The sequence below is a fragment of the Megalops cyprinoides genome, chromosome 22 (assembly GCF_013368585.1).
Source record: "Megalops cyprinoides isolate fMegCyp1 chromosome 22, fMegCyp1.pri, whole genome shotgun sequence".
NCBI classification, from domain to species: Eukaryota; Metazoa; Chordata; class Actinopteri; order Elopiformes; family Megalopidae; genus Megalops; species Megalops cyprinoides.
Window position 1 is genome coordinate 14,739,383 of NC_050604.1, and position 20,960 is coordinate 14,760,342.

The 20,960-nt window shown below is 41.4% G+C and overlaps 1 protein-coding gene across 3 annotated transcripts in view; it reads right to left on the bottom strand.

Moving 5' to 3' along the window:
* The window catches only part of LOC118769459 (transcription factor COE3-like), a 105,354-nt gene that overhangs the window by 80,011 nt on the left and 4,383 nt on the right, over nucleotides 1-20,960 (bottom strand). For all 3 annotated transcript variants that reach the window (XM_036516565.1, XM_036516566.1, XM_036516564.1), the window contains exons 2-5: nucleotides 11,042-11,198; nucleotides 7,283-7,346; nucleotides 6,228-6,283; nucleotides 1,116-1,189 (exon numbers count right to left, since the gene is read on the bottom strand). In XM_036516565.1, coding sequence (XP_036372458.1) covers nucleotides 1,116-1,189; nucleotides 6,228-6,283; nucleotides 7,283-7,346; nucleotides 11,042-11,198 — 351 coding nt within the window. The remainder of the gene's footprint in view (nucleotides 1-1,115; nucleotides 1,190-6,227; nucleotides 6,284-7,282; nucleotides 7,347-11,041; nucleotides 11,199-20,960) is intronic.

Here is a 20,960-nt window from a genome sequence, read left to right on the forward strand (position 1 = left end):
AACACATTACATTTATTTTCAGTGGTACAATTTGCCCACTGCAGAATAATCTCTGGTGATATTAGAAAATGATTAGGTTAAGGCAAGTTAAAAAGGAACAGTTGTGTTGGTATAAATATAGTAATAGTAGTAAGTGTAATTTTTGTCATTTTTAATTGTTTTTGAACTATAGGTTTTAGGGTAAACAAAAGTAAATTGAGCATTTTAAGGAGTGTGTTAAAACCATTCCACACTATTGCTGTGTCTCCCCACTACAGTGAAACCTCCTGAAGGAGGAAGCCATTGTTTCGTATGACTTGCTCTGATAACTAATATCTATATCTATAACTATATCTAGCTGCTATATTTTTGGACAGTATCTGTGTATTTTCTTACTTAAGTAATAAAACAAGACACCTAAGTGTTATAATATATATCTATAGACATCGATGAAGAAATAGTGCAAGGCCACCAATGGCAACAAGTTATACAACAATAAGTTACACAACAATAAGTTATATACTGTAATGAGTAATTTAGCTCTCACTGTGTTACTGGAACAATAGCATAATACAAGTGAGATATTAACCTAATTTATATCATTGATTTGAGATATCAATCAAATCTATATTACTCTGTTATACGCCACATATAAAACTTGTGAGCGGAAAATTCTACTAAAATTGAATTTACCACATTATAAAGCAGTTATAAGCAAAAGTTGTGGTTGATGTTGGTTAACAATGAGATACGCTATGTATTTTCAAGTGTAGGTTTAAATCTCTTACATAACATTCACTGTATTACTATATGAGCTGTCACAAAGCAGCATAGTTGTTCATGAATGTTTTATGTTTTATAAAGAAGAGACACCACGCTCATGAAGGTCTGCATAATGTACTATAGTTAAATCTGTAGATATTTTATATTGGGTGGATTCCCCTGAATCAAAGTACTGTTATAGCTGTTATAACATCAACAGAAATGCTACCATTGGTGCATTGTACGCCTTGTACATTATCACAGCCAAGGCTAGACAACCACTCACACAAAGCCACAGAGAGCAGGTTATAAATTGTTAACATGCAAGCTGTGATTCAGTGGCCAGACAGGTACAGGGGGAGAGAGAGACTCACCTGCACATGATCTCATGGGTGAGGAGCACACGGCACATCTCGGGGTTTTTGTCCTGCCCCTCGTATATGATTGCCTGTAAACAGAGGTGAAACAGGTGTGTGTCACACAATCTGAAGCACAGAGTGGCACAGAGGTCAGTTTTACTACCACCCATATTGCTCAACAGTGCCTGCTGGGGTTTTTCTCTAATACACTCGTCTGTACGCCTGCTGTAGAGTGAGACAGATACAGACAGAAAGATATCCTGCTAGATATCAGAAGATATCAGTGATTTACCTTATGCTTAGCAATTCACACATGCACGTAATAGTGCCTTGAACATGAATGCATGATATCAGGAAAAAACATAATTAAAGAGTAACTCTAGGGAAATTTTAGTTTATTTGGATATAAATGGATATACATAAAGTCAATGGCCCTTACAAGGCTGACATATAAATACAACATACATGCAAACAAACACTTTCCCTGAGTTTTATTTTCTCAAAAAACACCCTTGGTGTCTTTTTACAGATGGAGATGCAAACTGAAGATTCAAATGTTTCTTTTTCAGTTAGACTTATGTACAAGGATTCCAACCAAAAACATGTGAAAAAGATTGCCCAAAATGAATAGATTCCCATCAATTCCAGTTACCCCACAGAGGCCTCTTCGTAGGCATTTGTCATATAGCAATCTTGCTAGGATAGAAAGAAAAATGGAAACTACATATTATCAGGTAGAAGAAATGTATTTTCTCCCCCCTCTTCACCCCTCCAGGGCCCCAAGGGAGGTGGGTATTTGGAGTCAAACAGGCAGCCCCCCCCCGCCACCCCACCCCCGCGCGTCCACTCTCTAGTTAGTCACACGTAGCTGAACCAGATTCCCCTGGGAACGATATTTTTCTGATAACGACTGCTTTTGCATTATTGATCCCCAAGCCATGAAGGCCTCTCTTCCTTATTAACAACTTCCAATTTCTCCAGGGGGATTGGAAACGGTGGGGGTAGCAGGGGTCGATAATATTCATATGTAACGGCTGTATCTGTCAGAGATGAAAGTCCCAGCGTGAAGGAACGGTCTGATGGCTGACCCCTCTCATGAAACCTGCACCTTATGGATGGCACTGTTTACATGAGTCTGAGCTTGTACCTGCATGGCTTCACCATGTCCATAAATGACAAGCACCTGTTGGTTGACTGACCGCTCTTTTGTTACAGAGGGAAAAAAGACAAAGGACATGCACCCAGATTACGTTCATTACCTTCACTAGTAATTACACAAATACTGACAAAATTCTAAAGTAAAACATTTGTCCTTTGATTTTAATGGGGATTCACTACTAAAAACGGATAAATATGTATTGTCTGCGGATCCATTGTCTACTGTTAGCTTTTAACTTAGTTTACTTGCTTAGGTTTAGTGTGTTCAGTGAATACCATGTTAAAATATTCTAAAATGTACCACTGCTGCAAGACATAATTAAACCTCCATGATATTGAACAATTCATCATTTTGCTTATACACTATTACATTCAACAAACCTTCCCTAAAATGTGTAACCACCTCTGTGAAAATGATTATGATGATGAAAACACATTTCCTTTGTTTTAGTGCCATAGCTATGACTAAGCACATTCCTCTCAGAGTTTCTGACAACAGCATGACAGATTCAGCCTCTCAGCTCAGGCCCAATGTGCTAAAAATGATTCTCTGAATTCTGTAACAATGCTAACAGGTTGCTACATCATTTCGGCAATGTTGCGAGAATGTCATAAATTCAATGAGCCAACCCCATATATGTGCTAGTTTCTGCAGTTCCTGCTAACTTCCTTTCCTCTCTCTGACTACCCCCAATAGCTCAGCCTCATGGCCCAGTTGTGTCTAAAAACAGTGGATGATTGTGGTCTGAACACTGAACTGGAAAGTGGCATCACCCTCACCAGCAGAAACGGCTCTGGTTGGACTGTCTCTTTTAAAAATCTTCAAAGTGTTTACACTGCTGTGGCCATGACTCTGAAGCATCGCTGGCAAGAGGAGCAGCCTATCTCCGTGTAATGCGAAGGCATCGAGAGCTTCTTCCTTTCCTGAGGTAATCAGGGCCCACTCACGCACCTGTTTCCCTCTCAGCTCAAGTATCCCGGAGAACATGCTCACAGGCTAACAGAGCTCCATCACAGAGTGCTACACAGTGTGAGCAACATCAGTGAGTGTGCACGTCCACCCTCAAAAGACTCCATTGTTACAAAAGATACATGATATATACCTACAGGGTTAATATAATGCTGTCTGCCCCTTTGGTGCTTGTCCTGCATGTTTATGTATGGTATCAGCAGTATTTTGGACAGGGTACTAGCTGCTGACATGAGAGTAACACTGATGTGGCGTGTCTAAACAAGTTACCTCACTTCTGTGCATCTGGTGTGCATCAATCTGTTTAGATATGCTGTAGAAAGGATACGCCTGAGAAATGTTTCCGGGTAAAAACTAACTACCAATCAGATAATGAAGAAAAACAGAGAAGTAGTTTACTTGAAACAAGCTGACACAGAATTTGTTTTCACTCTATGAAATGTGTATTTAATGCCTATGTGTATTTAATGTGTTGTGGCCTGGTATTTCAGGATATACAGGAATACACAGGATATTCATGATTTCAACTGTGCATACCCCCTCTGAAGTGTCCGAGCCCGCGGCGGAGAGGCACAGAGGAGACTTAGGCCCTGCCGAAATCCCCTCCGGTTAATGAGGGGTGAAAAGCACACGGTGCATCCCCAATCAATACACAACCCTTCCTGCGAGCGCATTATGTCAGCTGCTCTGTGCATATGCAGAGTCGGCTTGTCTGTCAGTAGGAGGGAGGGGAGGAATTTGAGAGGTGCCACTGTAGTAGCCGGTATTATCATCTCCAGTGGGCGGCGGCTGCAGTTACATTAAGGGGTATTGATTAGTCTCTGGGGCAGACGCTTTGTCGAGCGGCGGGGTGCTGTATCGACTGTTGACAGACTGACACGGAGCAGCCCGGGCCGCGCCAGGGGGGTGACAGGACGGGGGGGAGGCGGGGCTGAGGGAGAGGTGACTGTGGGACCGCAGGGATGCCCCGGTGCCCCACGGGCTGGCTGACTGCTGGGTAACAGGCCAGGAAAGAGCAGTGTGAGATTACAACCACGCCATTGTCGCCCCAGCCATCCGAATCGGATACAGACTGCAACCGCAGAAATGTAGCCAGACAACCTGAATCATTTGGCACACGTGGCTCTTGTTGTAAGTGTACAGCACCTTGAAGCTTTCCTGAAAATAATATAAAATGCAAATGTGCCATTTTCTTAGGGCGGCAGTGTAGCACAGTGGTAAGGAGCAGGGCTTGTAACCAAAATTTTGCTGGTTCGATTCTCCATTGGGGCACTACTGCTGTACCCTTGAGCAAAGTAATTAACATAGAATTACCTCTAGCTGTATAAATGGATAACACAGAAAAATTGTAACATACGTAAGTTGCTCTGGATAAGAGTGTCTGCTAAAATAATTAAAAACTCATAAAATTGACTGAGACTGAAAGTGTTTTGGCTCTAAAAAGGTTTGTGTTGATACTTTCCATATTTCCATGAAGTAAGAGTGATTCCAGCACTTCCCTCTTATAAATAACACTTCTCATTATTATAAGGGACCCTACATGCGATACTTGGTTTGTGATAAGCCAGTTAAAGTCAGAGAGAAAATAAGACAAAGGCTGGAATTACATCATAACAGCAGCCACAGATGAAAAGCTCCACAGTAAAAGAGAAGTTCAGGTACAGTTCAGAATGAAAAAAAAAAAATGAAAAAAGATAACTGGAAGCATATGCCATAATCTCCCAAGGGTTTGGTGTCTTTGGTAATTGGTTGCATCAGTGTGAGTGAGACACTGTTCAAGTGCACCAATGCTATGTAGATGGTGTGAACTGTAATCTGGTTAACTCTTAACTAAGGGTCTGGTTTTAGTGTGTCACTTAAGCCCAAATATTAAAGAGTGAAGAGCAGATGAAGATATTGGATGAAATGAAAGGCTTGGGCCACCTCACTTACAGGCTCCCGTTCTCTTCATACACGTGGACTCTAGAGAAGAAAACATACCCAGGCTGCTTGGGGAGTTGAAGCAGCGAACGCTTGCCTTGACTTTCTCACTCTGTGTCCTTCTGGTACCTGCAGCCAAGACGCCCCACCTAGAAATGCCTGACGGAGCCAGGCTAGGTGTCCTCATACCCTGGCCAGGCCTCACGACTGACCGAGGCACTGCTGACTCTGTAGGTCAGGCACCGTGAGGGCTAAGAAAGGACGTCCTCTTGGGGGCACCACCCTCCCCTCCCCCCTCACCCCCCACCCACCCCCCTGCTGGCTATCAGGAGACTCGGGTCTCAAGGTTAGCTGTGGAGCTCTCATGATGATCCCTCATTTATAAAGCCTTGGCCTCAGTCAGTGAAGCATACCATGCCAGCTCAGGGCTATTCAATAGTTTCATTGCATTCTCTCAAGTATACTTGACCCATTCCAACAATCTCAGGGGTCAGCTGACCCCCACTGTGCTCCTACAGTGTATCCCAGCTGTCAATAAAGAATGATGTACAAATGTTTGCAACCTTTCTCTCAGTGCATCATTACTATGTAAAGCTTCCAGAGTGGAAGCTAGCTTGAAAACCAATGAACCACAGATACTGAAGTAGATGAATTGATTGTGCTGCCATTCATCTGTATGCTTTTGTGAAGGGTGATGATGACCGAGACAATGAGATGCCTGAAGAGCATGTTTGTTTTGCCTTTATTGATTACAACCAGGTCGCTGTTTTTAGTGGTTTATTTCTGAAAGGCACGTGTAAACGAAGGCATCCTAATTTCCATTAAGCACAGTCACAAATTAGCAAGCCTACTTCCTCTCGGACACATTCAGCAACATATTAGAAAGTGAGCCAACAGCCCATGCTGAGATGTACCTGGAGTGTATTTACGCAACCTAATAATTCATCCCCTCTTTTCATTTGGTTGATTATCACGAGAACTATTTTTCTCTATACCCTATACAATTTTCAACTTTTATTACAACGTTTACACTAGCCGCTTCTATTTAAAGGTGCTTCCAGAAGCCGTGCTGTTTTTACCTGTTTGGTCATAGAGTCGATCAGCCGTACGTACAGGTCCTGCTCCGTCCTGATTCCTGTGGAGAGAGGAAACACACAGGGCTGGATACCGCCTGCGAGGCACCCTACAGCATTCCAGCACAGTGCAGGGTGTAAACGGAGACCAGCTAAAATGCGCTCCAGTCTATCGTCACATTCCTTTTTTTCCTTCCAGACGAGCATTTGGGAAACCACACTGAGAACCCAAATAAATCTTTCGTCTAATGGGGAAAACATTTTCGACAGGATTTTCTGTGAGGCCCAATATTTTTATTCCTTGAATTAATTTCCGCATTATAAATGATAGACACTCTCAGCGGACTGAATGTTTAGATGTTTTCTCCAATGTTAAAATGAATGTAAAATAGTGATTAATAACAGCTGTTTTGGACTGCTATCCTGTTTCTTTGGAGGGGCATATTGGCAGAGTCACATTTTGGAAAAATCAGATAATGCAAGAAATCCTCTGAAAATGTAAATTTGATTCTCACAGCAGATGGAAAAGGAGTTATATCTAGATTATTTTTGCATATATAAGCAATTAATTGTGAGCTTTTTTCAGTGCCCACACGATTGTTTGTTTGCTACATTTTTAACACTCATCGTTTCTAATCTACTTTCTTGACTGTGGGTGTTTTATCACTCACGGCACACTAAAGCTGCTTGTTCCTCTGCTCTCCCGTCTGCCTCTTCCCTCAAGATGATAAAAACTGAACAAAGTAAAAACTAATGAAGTGCCAATACTTTTTGCTGTTTCTTTCTCTCATTCTGTGTCATAAAAGAAAGACGCAGCAGGTGTAAAGCTTTTTTTTTTTTTACAGTTCTTTGTTTTACCACAGTGACACAACAATGCTACATACCTTACTTGTGGGAAATAAAAAACAGTAGTTGTTGTTTGTCATAAATCCTAATGCAGATGAGAGGATTATTACTGCTGAGTAATATGTCATGAGTTTTCCCTCAGTTTCTCTCAGTGCTGTTTTTACTCAATTTACTTAAATCCGTCAGTAGCAATTCATGTGTGGACTCAAACTTACCATTGCTGTAGAGCAACTGTAGCCGGTAGTGGATGCCGTTGTTGGTCTTCTCCCCATTGTACTCCTAGGAAGGACAAAGACAGACACCCATCAAAGCTCCAGACTTCACAGATAGCTGCCCACCTTCCACAATGACGTCATCATTAAGTGCCTGTTAGATACATTACTGAAGTTATTTGGGCATTAGTTATTTTGCCTGTATGCAGTGCAAAGGGGGGTGACTGGGACTCACAGAGTCAAAAATAACATTGTGTTAGAGGGTAGTGTATGCAGAGGTAAATCTCCTGACAGCACATCCTTGGTTCACATTATTATTTCTGAGAATAACAAAAACAACAGCATCTCTGGTGATGGTTTTGACTTATTTTGCCCACATTACAGCATTCATATTCTCACTTCCATGAAACAGGGTGTTGTAACACAACAAACAGAGGAAACAATATGTTTTGCTATAATAATGTTACAAATGAGTTATAACACTGAAAAAATTGAGAATAAGTTGCAGGTGTAAAGCTGTGGTGTTTGAATTTGAAGAACTAATTCCTGGCTTCTTCATTTGACCTCACAGTATTAGTGCACCGTTACACATCATTTTAGAAGTTGAAAAATCATTTAGATAAGTCAATTCGAGATAGTCATTAAAGGCCTTTGCCAGGACCTGTCTTAAACCTTTAAAAGTTTTGCTTTTTACGTAATCTCAAAGGACCTTTTGAAAGCCTTCAGTAAATCCTACCACAGAAGTGGTTGAACCTTGTTTGTTTATGCCCATTCAAATCCTCCAGACCCACTGCTGAGCTGTACTACAAAATTCTATTTATTTTTCTTTCTCTTCAGATAATCAGCTGTTTGATATCATTGCCCAACATTTCCCAATTTGCAGTGATTACAAACAGGCAAAGCGTTAACATAAATCAAGCAAAAACTGACAAAAACCCTCTCAAGAGCAGAAAGACTAAAAAAAAAAAAAAAAAAAAAACTTTGATTTGCTTTTTCACAAAAAAAGGAAAGTAACGTGCCCTTCCAACTCTCAGATAAAACAGGCCTAGCGGTCCCGTTTCGCCCCTCGACGGGTACCAGAACACTCTCCTGTTCTCCCGTTCGGCCCCTGTGGAGCACCATGCTCTGTTTGCCATTCTGCCTTGGCAGAGGCCCAGGGTGGACTGGGAGGGGTCGCGGAGGTGCAGACAGAGGTGAGCTGGCAGGGCAGAATGGGTACTCGGTCTCTGCCAGCTGGCTGCGGGCCCAGCCATGCCCATCGCTACCCTGACCTCTCCCAAAAAAAAAAAAAACTCCTTTGCTGGAACAAGTCATCAGAAAAGTAGGTTTGAATTTAAAGTCCTTAATAAATAACAGATCAGGACAGAAATTAAAAAAAAATCTGGAAAGACGTAAAACTTATTTTTTTTATATCTGTACTATTACAGAGATGTGACATGATGGAAACTGGAATAAAAACACACAATAAAAGGACAGACATACAAAAGTGCCCCAGCCCATTTCAGAGTCAAACACACACACAGTAAAGTCAACAGCACTGGTTACAAGCCCGTACGGCCGCTGATGGACGTTCGCTGAGTGTTCCTGGAGGCAAAGCATAAAAGTGCAAATCGTACCGATGCTCTGAGGGCTATTCAGATATTACCATACTCAGAACTGAATCAATCAGTTGCAACTTTTTGGAACCATAGTAATATTGTGAAATGTCAGCTGCTGGGCTGTTGAAACACCCAATCCTTTCTACAGATCTGTATACACTATATACACCACACCTTCTGTGCTTGTTGTATTTGGAAGCCAACCTAATAATGATTCAGTTAACCTACATTCCACAATTATGTTAGCACTGAAATGTCAGCTAATTCACAAACCTTTCATGAACAGCAAAATCATGCTCTTGAACATTTATAATGAGGTAGCAAAAGTTAACTTATCACATATGCTGACACATATTCCTGACACATAAATCATGACCAAGTCTAATTCTGTATACTTGTTACAGTTTTGAATAAGTAGTAGTAAAAGGATGACTGCATGAGAAAGAATGCAGACCTCTGCACCAGGAAAACTGCAGACTGGGTTCTTTTGTTCATGCTCATTTTTTCACCATGAGAGATAAACTGTTGTTTCCAACTCTTTGGCAACACAAGACAACTTCAGCTTAGTTCTACCATCCTCAGAAAATGCCACCTACAAATTTAAAGCAAATTAATAAGCCAATTGAAGAAGTTTCTGATTCTTTGGCACTCGGTAGCATTCAGATTTGTACTGCCCCCTAGGGTTAGCCTGGGTAATTACACCTAAAAGCCAGGAATTTTTGCACCCATTTCGACACAAACACATGAAAAGAGAAGAAACTAGGGTATGTGAAAGCTGTGTGACTCTTCATATGAAGTCAAATACATGGACCCAGCTGAAACCAAGGCTAAAATGTAAGTGCAAACAACTGCAACTGAAAGCTGAAAAAAAACACAATTGGAACCAAAAAAAACAAAAACATGGTTTGTGGGGTCAGTGAAAAAAGTATACTCTATTTATACAGTGCAAACAAAACCTAAGTTTTTGCACCTTAAAATCAAACTGTAGTATCAGTAATGGGTAGCTGGCAAAATATGTAACAGGTAATCACCATGAAAATCATTTTGATTTTAATTGTTAACAGCAGTCATTCCTTTCCTTTTTACCCACAAATGCACTGCAGACTCTTTTCCTTGCTGTTCTGGCCACAATTATTTCAGTGTTTGAGTCTCCATCATATCTCTATGACAGAATTTAGGCACACAATGCTTTCAAGGGGTGTACACATTTTGCTCATGTCTTAACCGAAAGGTAATGAACTGTGACACTGTAACTCAATAAGGTGTTTTTTATGTATGTGAAACACTCCGACAGCTGAACATTTTAACAAGGAGCATGTATGCTCATTGTCCTACGTACTTGAGCTTTTTCACAGTTTTATTTGCTGCAGTTGGAGAGGTATTGATTTATATTGTAGCATGTGATTAGATTAAAAGACGCCTCATTTGTTTGAATCCGAAATGTTATTGCATCCATTTGTAATGTATGAAATATGAAAGTGTGACTGTTTTATACCATGTTAAAATGATATAACACCTTCCCATGCACACCAGCACAATCATATAAAAAGTAAATATCAAATGGTAAATGGAAGAAATAGCTTTCTTTTTAATGGTTTCTAATTAGGTTATAGCTGAACTACAATGGAGGCTCAGGACTGAAAAGCAGCCGTTCTTTTCTACTTCATATGAGGTTTGGATACTCACACTGAATAACTGCATCACGGCTGAAAAAAAATAGCAGACAATCTTGTGGCTGAGAAACATGCAATAGTAATCAATTGTGAAAGGACTTCTCTTTCAGATTCAGTTAACTCCTGCTCAACGAGGGCAGGCAGAAGTATTTGTTAAAAAAAAAAATAAATAAATGAATAAAAGGCCCTGTAACAGCAAGATGAAATGCTGCCAGTGCATATTCACCTCCACCCTCCCTGTTTGAATACTCACAGCATTTAGGCAGCAGATGGTGTAGTGGTAAGAACACCAAGCTCCAGACCTGAGGGTTGTGAGTTTGAATCCTATTGGGGGCAATGTCTTTGTGCCCTCTAGCAAGGGCTTTTACCTTGACCGCTCCAGCAGTATGAGTGGGTCACAGACTGTAAGAAGTGGACGCGGTGTGCATCCTGCTGGATGAGAACATTTGCGTGGGACAAAGAAATATATCAAGTGCCATCGCTGTGCTTACTTTGTCCTTCTCCACAAAGTCCACGTAGGAGGTCCTCTCGATCTCCACGGGCTGGCCCTGCCGGTCGTACAGCGCCAGCACGAAGTGGAAGAAGTTGGACTTGCGAAGGTTGGAAGGCGGCTGCTTCTCGTAGTGGGCCCGGGCCAGCCCCACTCCACTGCAGCAGGACAGAGAAAGAGAGGGGAGGGGGGACAGCATTAGAGGGATTCAAATGTTTGTTTGTGCCTATAACACGGGGCATGGAGCTAAATCACAAAGGCTGCTGACCAAAACCTCACTCTGTCGGCTCCTCAGTTTCCCCCTGACCTGTCTGTCAAATCCACATCTGCTCGCTCACCCTCCTCTGGGAAGCTGGAAAACACCTCTAAAGATCCTCTACCTTTTTACCATCGATTTAGTGCCAGAGCGGGGATTCAGGCTGACAGAGATGGAGACAGAGGGGCCATATCCAACTACAGGACAGGTGCCAACAACCCGTCAAAATCCCCACCCCCTTCAGCCCCTTCAGACCATCCCATTTAGTATAGTTAGACCCATACTGAGTGTAGTAACATTTTAAAACTTTGAGCTTTATAATTTTAATACTGGTGATACTAGCTTGTTTCAATATGACCGTGGGTCAACAGTAAACAGTGATGTGCTGCTAACTTGTGTAGAGGCTGTGACAAGAACAGACAGAGGTGGAAAATATGTTTTGATAATTTCTGTTACATGGTTATAGCCAGATAGAACTGACAGAACTGGAGACTGCAAGATTCCTTGCTGCTGTTCTGAGATGACAAAATAGCAGAGGCCAGGGTGAGGCTAAGCTGAAGAGCTCTTTTTTTTGCAATCCCGTGTAACCTGTGGCTCTCCATTCCTGACACCACGCTAAGCTAATGCGACAGAGTGCAAAGAAGCACAAGTCTGTTACAGATGTTGATGTCACGCTACCAAGGCAGGGCCAGAGTAAGTTTGGTTCCCTTGGTTGTGAGCGTTGGTTGTTAAGCTCAGTAAGTAACCATGATCCTCGTTGTTTCGTGTGAACTGTGAGGACGCTCCGTCACGTAAGCCGCCGCAGTTACTCTGACAGCTGAGGAAGTGAGAAAACCGTGTTAATTGCCTGCTGTTCTGCGATCTCTTCGATAGCAACACAGAGAGAGAGGGGAGTCAGAAAAGCAACCGGCATCTCTCCAGAGACTGAGAGGTGGAGGTTAGGTTAGGGGGACGCAGAGAGCTGATCTGTCGGAGTCGGGACTCATACAGCCATCTACCGTGCCGCCACACAGCGGAATGACCAAATGGCAAAGGGGTCCAGAGCTCTCAGCAATTCCAATGACATCATGCTGATGCTGTGCCCATCACAGTATCTACAGAAAGCAGTGAAATGAGGAGCAGAAGCTCCTTTAATGCAGTGAGGAAGCAATGACAGTTGTCCTTTTATAGTGAGGCTCTAATGGTGCGACTCTTCCGATTGCTCCTTAAACCAAGATAAGTGGACAGCACCGGGTGGGCTAATTCTCACAAAAACCAGTAGAAAGCTAAATTTATAGCAATGGTGAAATGGTAAAAAAGAAAATGGAAAAAGTACCCTTTTGACTTAGGCTTTTTTGTTATTTATCATGTAGAGCTTGTAAGTCAAAAAGGAAGTTGCAAAACTAACTCTGTTTACAGGTGATTCCCAAAGTAAATTAATTCAGAATACTTTTTATGAGTTTAGCTGTAATCATTCAGCTGGGACAGAAAGTGCAGAACATTCAGAATGAAAAGAGAGCTGTGCAAATGTAGTTAGTGACATCACTGACTGTGTATGCCAGCACAAGCCCGACAACACCATTTGACAATTGCCAATAAAAAACAATAATACTGAGAACTATTTAACAGCAGCATTTAATGAGCAGATTCCTATAGATGAATATATACAGAAGTGGACGAGACTTTTCAGCCTAAACCATAAAGAGGCAGGAATAGCCGCTTTCCTTGCTGTTACGACTCTCCTGGGTATTTTCTAGCACAAGAAACATATTCCTTCATTCTAAATGCCAAAATGTTTATTGACTACAAGATACTTAATTTTGAAATCACTTCAAGCACACATTAATAGCGATGACTCAAAGCTCCTCAGTGTAAATTTTACTGCATCACATCAGGCAGATAAGACAAGCATTCAAGGGAAGGTGTGTTTTTTATCTTCAGAAAGTCATCTGTGATTTATTTCAGATTGAAGCCTTTTGTCAAATCAAACACAGTATCGGACTACTTCAGAAAAAAACGTAAATCAAATGTTAGGTTTATGTTTTTTATACTCCATTAGTATTTTTGTACTTTTTCTCTGTTATGTGTTCATGGATATATTCCAGGGTCACCTCACTAACACAGTCATATGCAACTCCAGCCATAACTGATACCATTGCTTATGCTCAATATGTCACAAACAACCCATTAAGGTGAAAGAGTCCTGAGACCATGGGCTCCAAATGAATACATTTCCCTAACACTGTTTTTAAACGATCTTTGCAGGTAGCAGACACGTGTATCGAGGGTGATGTATATAGCCCACGTTTGCTATTATTTACATATACAGTTCCCACCCAGGATTTAAAGCTGGGTCCACGTGGTTATTAGTTTCAAGTCGACTACTCTACTTACTTCATTACAATGGGTACAAAGACCGCAAACAGGGTAAACACAGAAAACAACATGTGAAAAAAACTCCAGAACAGCCACCGACTCCATTCTAAATATCCTCATGTTTCAAATGAGCCCTAACATTTAGGGTGGACTTTTTCATCCTGAATGAAGTCAGACATTGATAAGAGGTAAGGGAGACTTGCTCTCAATTAATTGCGTACTGGATACATTTATTTTGAATATCATATCTGAATATTATAGTAGTTTTACATTATCAAATATTATATTTGTCCCTCAGCCATTTATTTGAAACTATAGGGTATGCCCCATACAACCAACATAGTCCAATATTTCTTAAAAAATTATCCTACAATAATAGGGTATCCTAGAAGTGATTCTCTGATAATTATCGTTTTAGGCAGAGATGTCTCAACAATTGCACAAATGCCCACATAGTAAAGGCACACTTTTAACTTAATGTATCAATCATATAATGTATTTAATAATGTATAATAATGTATCCAATCAATTAATGAAATGTATTTTAATGCAATACAATATAGAAGAAGAGATGAAAGAAGAATGAAAACAAGTACACCGAAGTCCATCTGTGCACATTAAGATTTTTCCCAGAGTAAACTGTCAACACAGAAAGCTTGTTAGCATTATGATTTTAATTATGCTAATTGCAGCTGCAACCATTTATACATTGGCAAACGCTGCACTCAATATAATCAAAAAAATATTGATGTTCCCACATTTTCTTACAGATCACATCAGTAAATCAGCAACAGAGACAGCCAAACAACAAATAAATTAAACAGCTGTTTCTGTCAACGCTGCCGTGGATGGGATATGGCAGGTTCCCACAGCAAACAGCTGAAAAAAAAAACATGTTTAATGATCCTCTTTACAATATGTTCTCAGTATGAATTCATTTCGCTCTTAAGAATTGTGCAATGTACGGGCGTATTTCATACTCATAATATGAGATCATGTCATATTATGACATGTGCATTTAAATATTGATCGTTACTGCACACGAAGAAATGATGTTAAATAACACGCGTGTGACGGAATTCAAATCAGGAAACCCGTGCCGGCCCGTCTTCGAGCCCCGCTTTGAGTCTGCTCCGGCTTAATTCAGTCCTGTAAATAGTGATTATGATAAATGAAAAAGCTGGCCTGAGGCTACGGCCCTTCCTGCTGGAGGGCTTGCAGGCCTCAGGGAAACAGAAAATTCATCATTTACGAACACAGAGGAGAATTCGGAGAGCCCCCTCGACAGACCGCGTTTCTACCTCGGAAGACACCTATCGGGTGTTAATATTGTTATAATAACAGTTGTTATAATAATCGGCAGCAGTAACAGTAGTGTACGGGACGTGTGATTTCGCCGTGACGCTGCGTCTTCCATTCTTTCTTTTCAGGTTGGATCATGTGCCGAGCGGATTCCGTCGCATAAACGAAGCGAGCCTTTAACCTGATTCCACCTGCAATATTTAGCACGCCGGTGACAGCACAGAGGTGACAAAGCACCGGGTGCAACAGTAAGCCAGCGCTGACGCAATCGCGCCTGGCAGCTCTTAACTCCTCGCTCCGAAATCGCGATTAAGGGCTGACACCTCTCGCTAAATTAACCGGCCCGTATGACAAACTAACGCCGTTAAGGCTTAAGCTTCGCGTGTGGTTCGTTAACCCACGCAGCCCAGCCCGGGGTGGGGTGGTGTGTGTGTGGGGGGGGGGGGTAACGTGCCCATAGATCCCCCGGAGCGGAGACCGGTCCCCTCTGCGGCGCGGGACCGACCGCCGGGGCATTAATCACGGGGCTGATGGAGTGTGACCGGGAAGTCTTTAACGACTCCGGCCCGCTTGTTTCAAAAGAATGAATTGCCCGTCACAATTAATGAGCCAAACACCAGCGCCTTGTTTATACAAATGCGACACTTAAAAATCATCCGCTGGCTGGCCGTCGGCCACCGTATTAATCAAATAAACAGCACTAAATCTTAGCTCTGCTCTCTCTCTCCCCTGCTACCGTCGAATGCCCCCCCCCACCTAACACGCAGAACACACACTCGAACAGAGCAGTCCACCTCACACCAGGTTGACTAGAGGAGGTACCGGCTCTACAAAGATATGCCTCTTAAGTAGGGTTTAGTTTCACTAATAGCCCATGTAAACAACCAAACCGTGGGCCTATTGTTCAGACATATTGTGAGTGTACATGGTGGCGGGTAATTTACTCTGGGAGCTTCCATTCCAACAGCAGATCTTTTTCTTTCCTTGGTAGCTCTAACCTCTCTCTGAGCATTGAGTTAGTATTAGGGGCGTAATAAGAGCTAATGGCTTGGAACCAAGAATCCTGCATGGGTTCATGTTTGTACTTAATAAACACAGCTAGGACGACATCAAGCATGAGGAGAAGGACATGGTGCGTCTGTTTTGAAACACAAGTTTCGTGGGAACTGCAGAGACCTCTTAGCTCGCTGAAATGTCAGTGGAGATGAGGTGCTCCAGAGAAGGACTGAGATCACTATCTATATCTCAGATGCTCAAAGCTTAATGTGCCCCACAACAGAAAAATTTACACAAACATTATATTACACGGGGCAACCTTTTTCTATGCAAACATAGGAGGCCTGTCAGTTTGGGTAACAGGACTGCCGAGTCCTATGCAGTGATTGGTTAATTTTCATAGCACAAGTGTACATTGTACAAAACACAGCTGAAGTGCTGAATATGTCATGAAGTAAAAAACAGGCATGCAGTTTCAATGAACCTGGAAACACTTTTTCTAAGTGACAGTAATTAGGGTGAATCCAAGTCAAGCTGTGGATTTTCCACAAGAGAAATTGCTAATAATTAATAGCAATGTCTAGGACTTTTTTAGATCTAGGCTTTATTTATTTTATTTACTTACTTATAATTCAGCCACCTGCTTTCCATCAGGAAGGAAAAATCATCTACACTCCACAACAAAACACATACAAACACACACACACACACACACACACACAAATACAAAAAAAAAAAAAAAAAAACATTTAAAAAATCTTGAGTTCATTATTTTCAGTGTCAACCTGGAAATGCACACCTCTGTCTGGAGACTGTCCGAGGAACTGGAAACTGTCTAGAAAGGTTGTGTGATGATAACAAATTTGCCTCACTATGCAGTCAAGAGTTAGATATTAAGAGTCAGAGCCCATTCATACTCTAGCCAAGCTATTGTTGAGTGAAGGCTGGCGTCTAAAATAGTCTGGAGAAGTTTTGTAGTGGATCTGCAATGCACAGGATGTAAGTTCAAATCCAAAACGCTCAAAAGGAATTCATTAAGGACATGTCAGCGAGAACAAAATATATTATTTCATACACTATTTAAGGTTTTTACTTTGGTCCAGATAAAGTTCCAGTAAATGTTTACATAAGATAACACACCAGCCCTTTGGCTCACAGTAAAGAGTTGTGTAGTCATACTGTTATCGCAGGCATTCTGATTGCGATCCAGATTCTGGTTCCAGTGCAGCCTATGATTTCTCTGCCTTCCTGCATCACTGAGAGAAGCCCAGTGCTCCAGGCTTCATCCCCATAAAGCTGGTTGCTCTTAGAAAACCATCTTATTTCTGTATTTCTTTTTTTTTCTGCCAGCACTAAACAGTCATTTATATTATTCTTTAGCACTGAACCACTTAACAGCTTGGAGTAATGTATGTAGGAGTGCCAGAATAGAGGATGGCGGTGACGTACTTTTCCCTGACCTCAACAGATTAACACAAGACTCCTGCTAAAGACAGCAGAAATGAGGAAAAAGAACAGTCCCGTGAGAGTCGCTATCAATCCAGTCACTGCGCCTGAAAGCTTTATTGTATGTTTGCTCTTTTTCTTCTTATTCCTCAATGCATGGATACATGCATGTATACTGACTGCTTTGAGAAATTCCAAAGCCACAGAGAGCCATGCTCTAAGGCCCAGAGTCATTCCAAATGGAATGTTCTTTTTGGTGAGGAATTTAAGTGAGTGTTGTTTTTCTCTTTTGTTCTCGAAAGAATACATTTTTGTTCATTCAAATAGTTAAACTTATGACATCACATGAGAAGCAAAAGGAGCAGCACAGGCACTGTCCAAGGGCTGTGACTGCTTTTCTCCCTCTAGTGTTAAAATACTGTCACTGCGATTAGTTACAAGTTCAAACTAACCTATCAACAGCATTAATCAGTTGGACAAACATATGAAGTTGATTTGCATAGCACAACAGGTAGTTGAAGGGTCCCAGGATTTTTCTTAAAGTCTTATCAATGTGCATTTCAACTGACTAAACTAACTCCATTAAGGAATCCTTAAGAACATTTGAGCGAGGGTAACTGTATTCCCATGTTTTACATCCTCTTGCATTTGAGCAATCAATATGTCAGTTACTCGGAGCGCCACTTGTTAATTCTAGTAAGAAAAGTTAAAAACTTTTAAAAATGTTAAAAATTTAAAAAATAACACCAGTGCACCAAAAATGGCCAGACTCAGCTTGCAACGTGAAAGTGCAGAATTGTACTCCTCTAAAGGTAAAGGAGAGAGTAAATTTAGCCACAGAAACGCCTTTATTCGATTATTCGGTGAAAGCGATCAATGCACAGCAGTAGGAAAGCATGAGAGAGGACTGCTGTGTCTCTCAGTACTTTTTTATATTTTACAAAAGGCCAGCAAACGCCAGCACTAAGTCATTCCTCAGCCTCTGTCTGCAAAAATGCCACTGAAACTGAAAAAATGTAAGTAGTTTGCAGTATAAGTAGTATTCTAAAAGTCGGCTGCCAGTTCCTTCTCTAGTTCACCTATTACATTTAGAAAACTGCAACACTGCAAGCAAAGAATACATGCAAAGACAAATTACAGTGCTACCACAGGGGCAAAGGCAGAGTCATATTCACAAGCACACACAGACACGCACACAACAGATTACAACGGAGGCACCTTTTAGCTTTTTCAGAATCACCCTGCTGCTTACATCATGAAAGGTCATTATGAACTCTAGTTAAATGCTTCCAGCTAAAGTCTAATTTCTTAATAATTTCATTGAGACATGTAATCCAATTTCAGCAGTTCAAATGTATGTCCCCCAGCTTGTTGAGCAAATTACTGTTGAGCAAACTACAGTGTATAGTGCGTATTTATTTGGCGCTATTGACAAGCAGAAATGAAAAGCAGGTGGCAGGGAAAATTGTGAAGCTCTTTTCTCAGCTGCTCTTGTTTGCACATGCAGGTGTGTATCTCGCGTGATAGAAACTTTTGCAAAGACATTCCATGAGATTATCTAATAATATTTTTCTAACTAAAGTTAGCTTTACTGTAGAAACTGATTGCAACCGGAATTCACTAAACAATTAGGATCAACCTATTCTCCTTTAAGGAGCCTGAGATGAGTACAGAGACCCACAAGAAATATATAGCAAAGAAATGATAATAACCAGCTGCAGTTAATATGTAATGGGAGGAGATGCTACGAACTACTCACTTCTCCCCTAACTGTGAGGAAAGAATTTAAGCAAGCATACAATTCTATATCCATTGCTTATTTTACATTCACTAAAATTAGCTAAAAAAAATACTGGGTAGAAATACTTTTAGAAAATGTACCACTTGCTTAAATTCTTCTTCCAAAGTGAAGGACATCATCAACATCATCATCAACAGCCCCCTTTCCCCTAGTTTAAAGCTCTTTCCTCTTAAGGGCAAGATGTTGATATTCTATGTAATTATATGGAAAGCAAACGAAAGGCTGCCGACAAACAGATGTGGGTCATTTAATGATTGCTCGATGCGTGTGCCACATCACATACGCTCTTGCCATTGTTTATGTGGTGTTCGGTGATCAGTGCCATTTGCTGGCAGCGGCGTAACTCTGCCACTTCCTGCCCGCTTCTCTCCAACTGCTGCTCAAGAGTGCCAAACCTGACCCACGACCATGCAAACATTTAGAGGCATAATTAGTAGCCAGCAGCTGAAACCATTACCCGCTCACCTGTACGCTTCTAATGGGGTTACAGACGGCAGGGCCCTGCAGATTGCGCTGTCGAATTGTGCGCCTGTTTTGTCAGCTGCAACACCCCAGCATCACATGTTCCTGTGTGTTTTCACTAAGCTAACTCTGCTGCTATGGAAATCACCTGCTGTGGTGTTTAAATGCACTTGTTTTTGTCGCAACCACTTTGACTATTTCCTGCCAGTGTAATGGCTATGCCTGAGATTACTGGACTTTCTGTGTCATAAACCATGACAGAACATAGTCTGTTATATTTTTGGTTACATTATGAAAATTGTAATATCAGAGCCTGTGTCTATAAAAGCTCCTATTCTACCAAACAGCATGAAAACACTGAGAGCTAAATGAGTAAATGAAAAATAGTATTTAGTGACTTGGTACTTAAATCATAATCTCATCATAATTCCCTGGCTTGACTGTGAATGCAGCCAAATTTACTTGATCAAAGGATTTTTTTTGGACGTGCTGTAATTTTGTAACCCCTCCCGACTCTTGTTTTTATTGAACATTGAACACTTTTAAGGGGGAGCTTATCTGAAAATCTCTCTTGGCAAATGTAATATGTGTGGCATTTGGACACTGTCAAGAAGAACAACAGTAATACTTTTGAGGAAAAAAAAATGCATCACAATAAGATTATGTCAATGTCATTTGCTGGTTAGGTATGCCTTTTGCCCTGTATTAGTGAAAAATATTTTGTTTTTACAGGAGGGAATTCACTCCCTGTAACCCACAAGAAGCAGATGCAAGCTGCAAGATTGATTGTCAATCATCAATGGCCAGTGGGCGTGTACCTGTGAGGACCTTCTGTCGCTCAAGGAAAAAAAAAATTCATATGAGCTTTTTGCAACCCTGAAATACCACATGAACCCCTTCTAAACTTTGGGGGTCTGCTGGTCAGAATAATTTCACTGACATAAACAACGGTGACATAATTCATCTGCATCAGCACCCTATCCTGCCCACACAAACACACACCACCACCTCTACCGCTACCAGGTTTACACTGTCACAATAGCAGGGCGCACATGACACCTCCACACTAACTGTGTACCTCACTGAATATGAGTTTGACAGGAGCTCAGCAAACAGAGCGCAGTGTTGGTGGGCAGATCACGACTACAAAGTGGTAAAGCTGACGGCATGAGCTGAGCACTGTGATATTTACACCACAACACAACGCATGGACAGTCTCTGGAATAATTCCCTCCAAAGAGACCCGGCTTCAGATTGTAGTGACAAAGCCACAATGATAAAAGAACACTGCCTTAAAGCCCC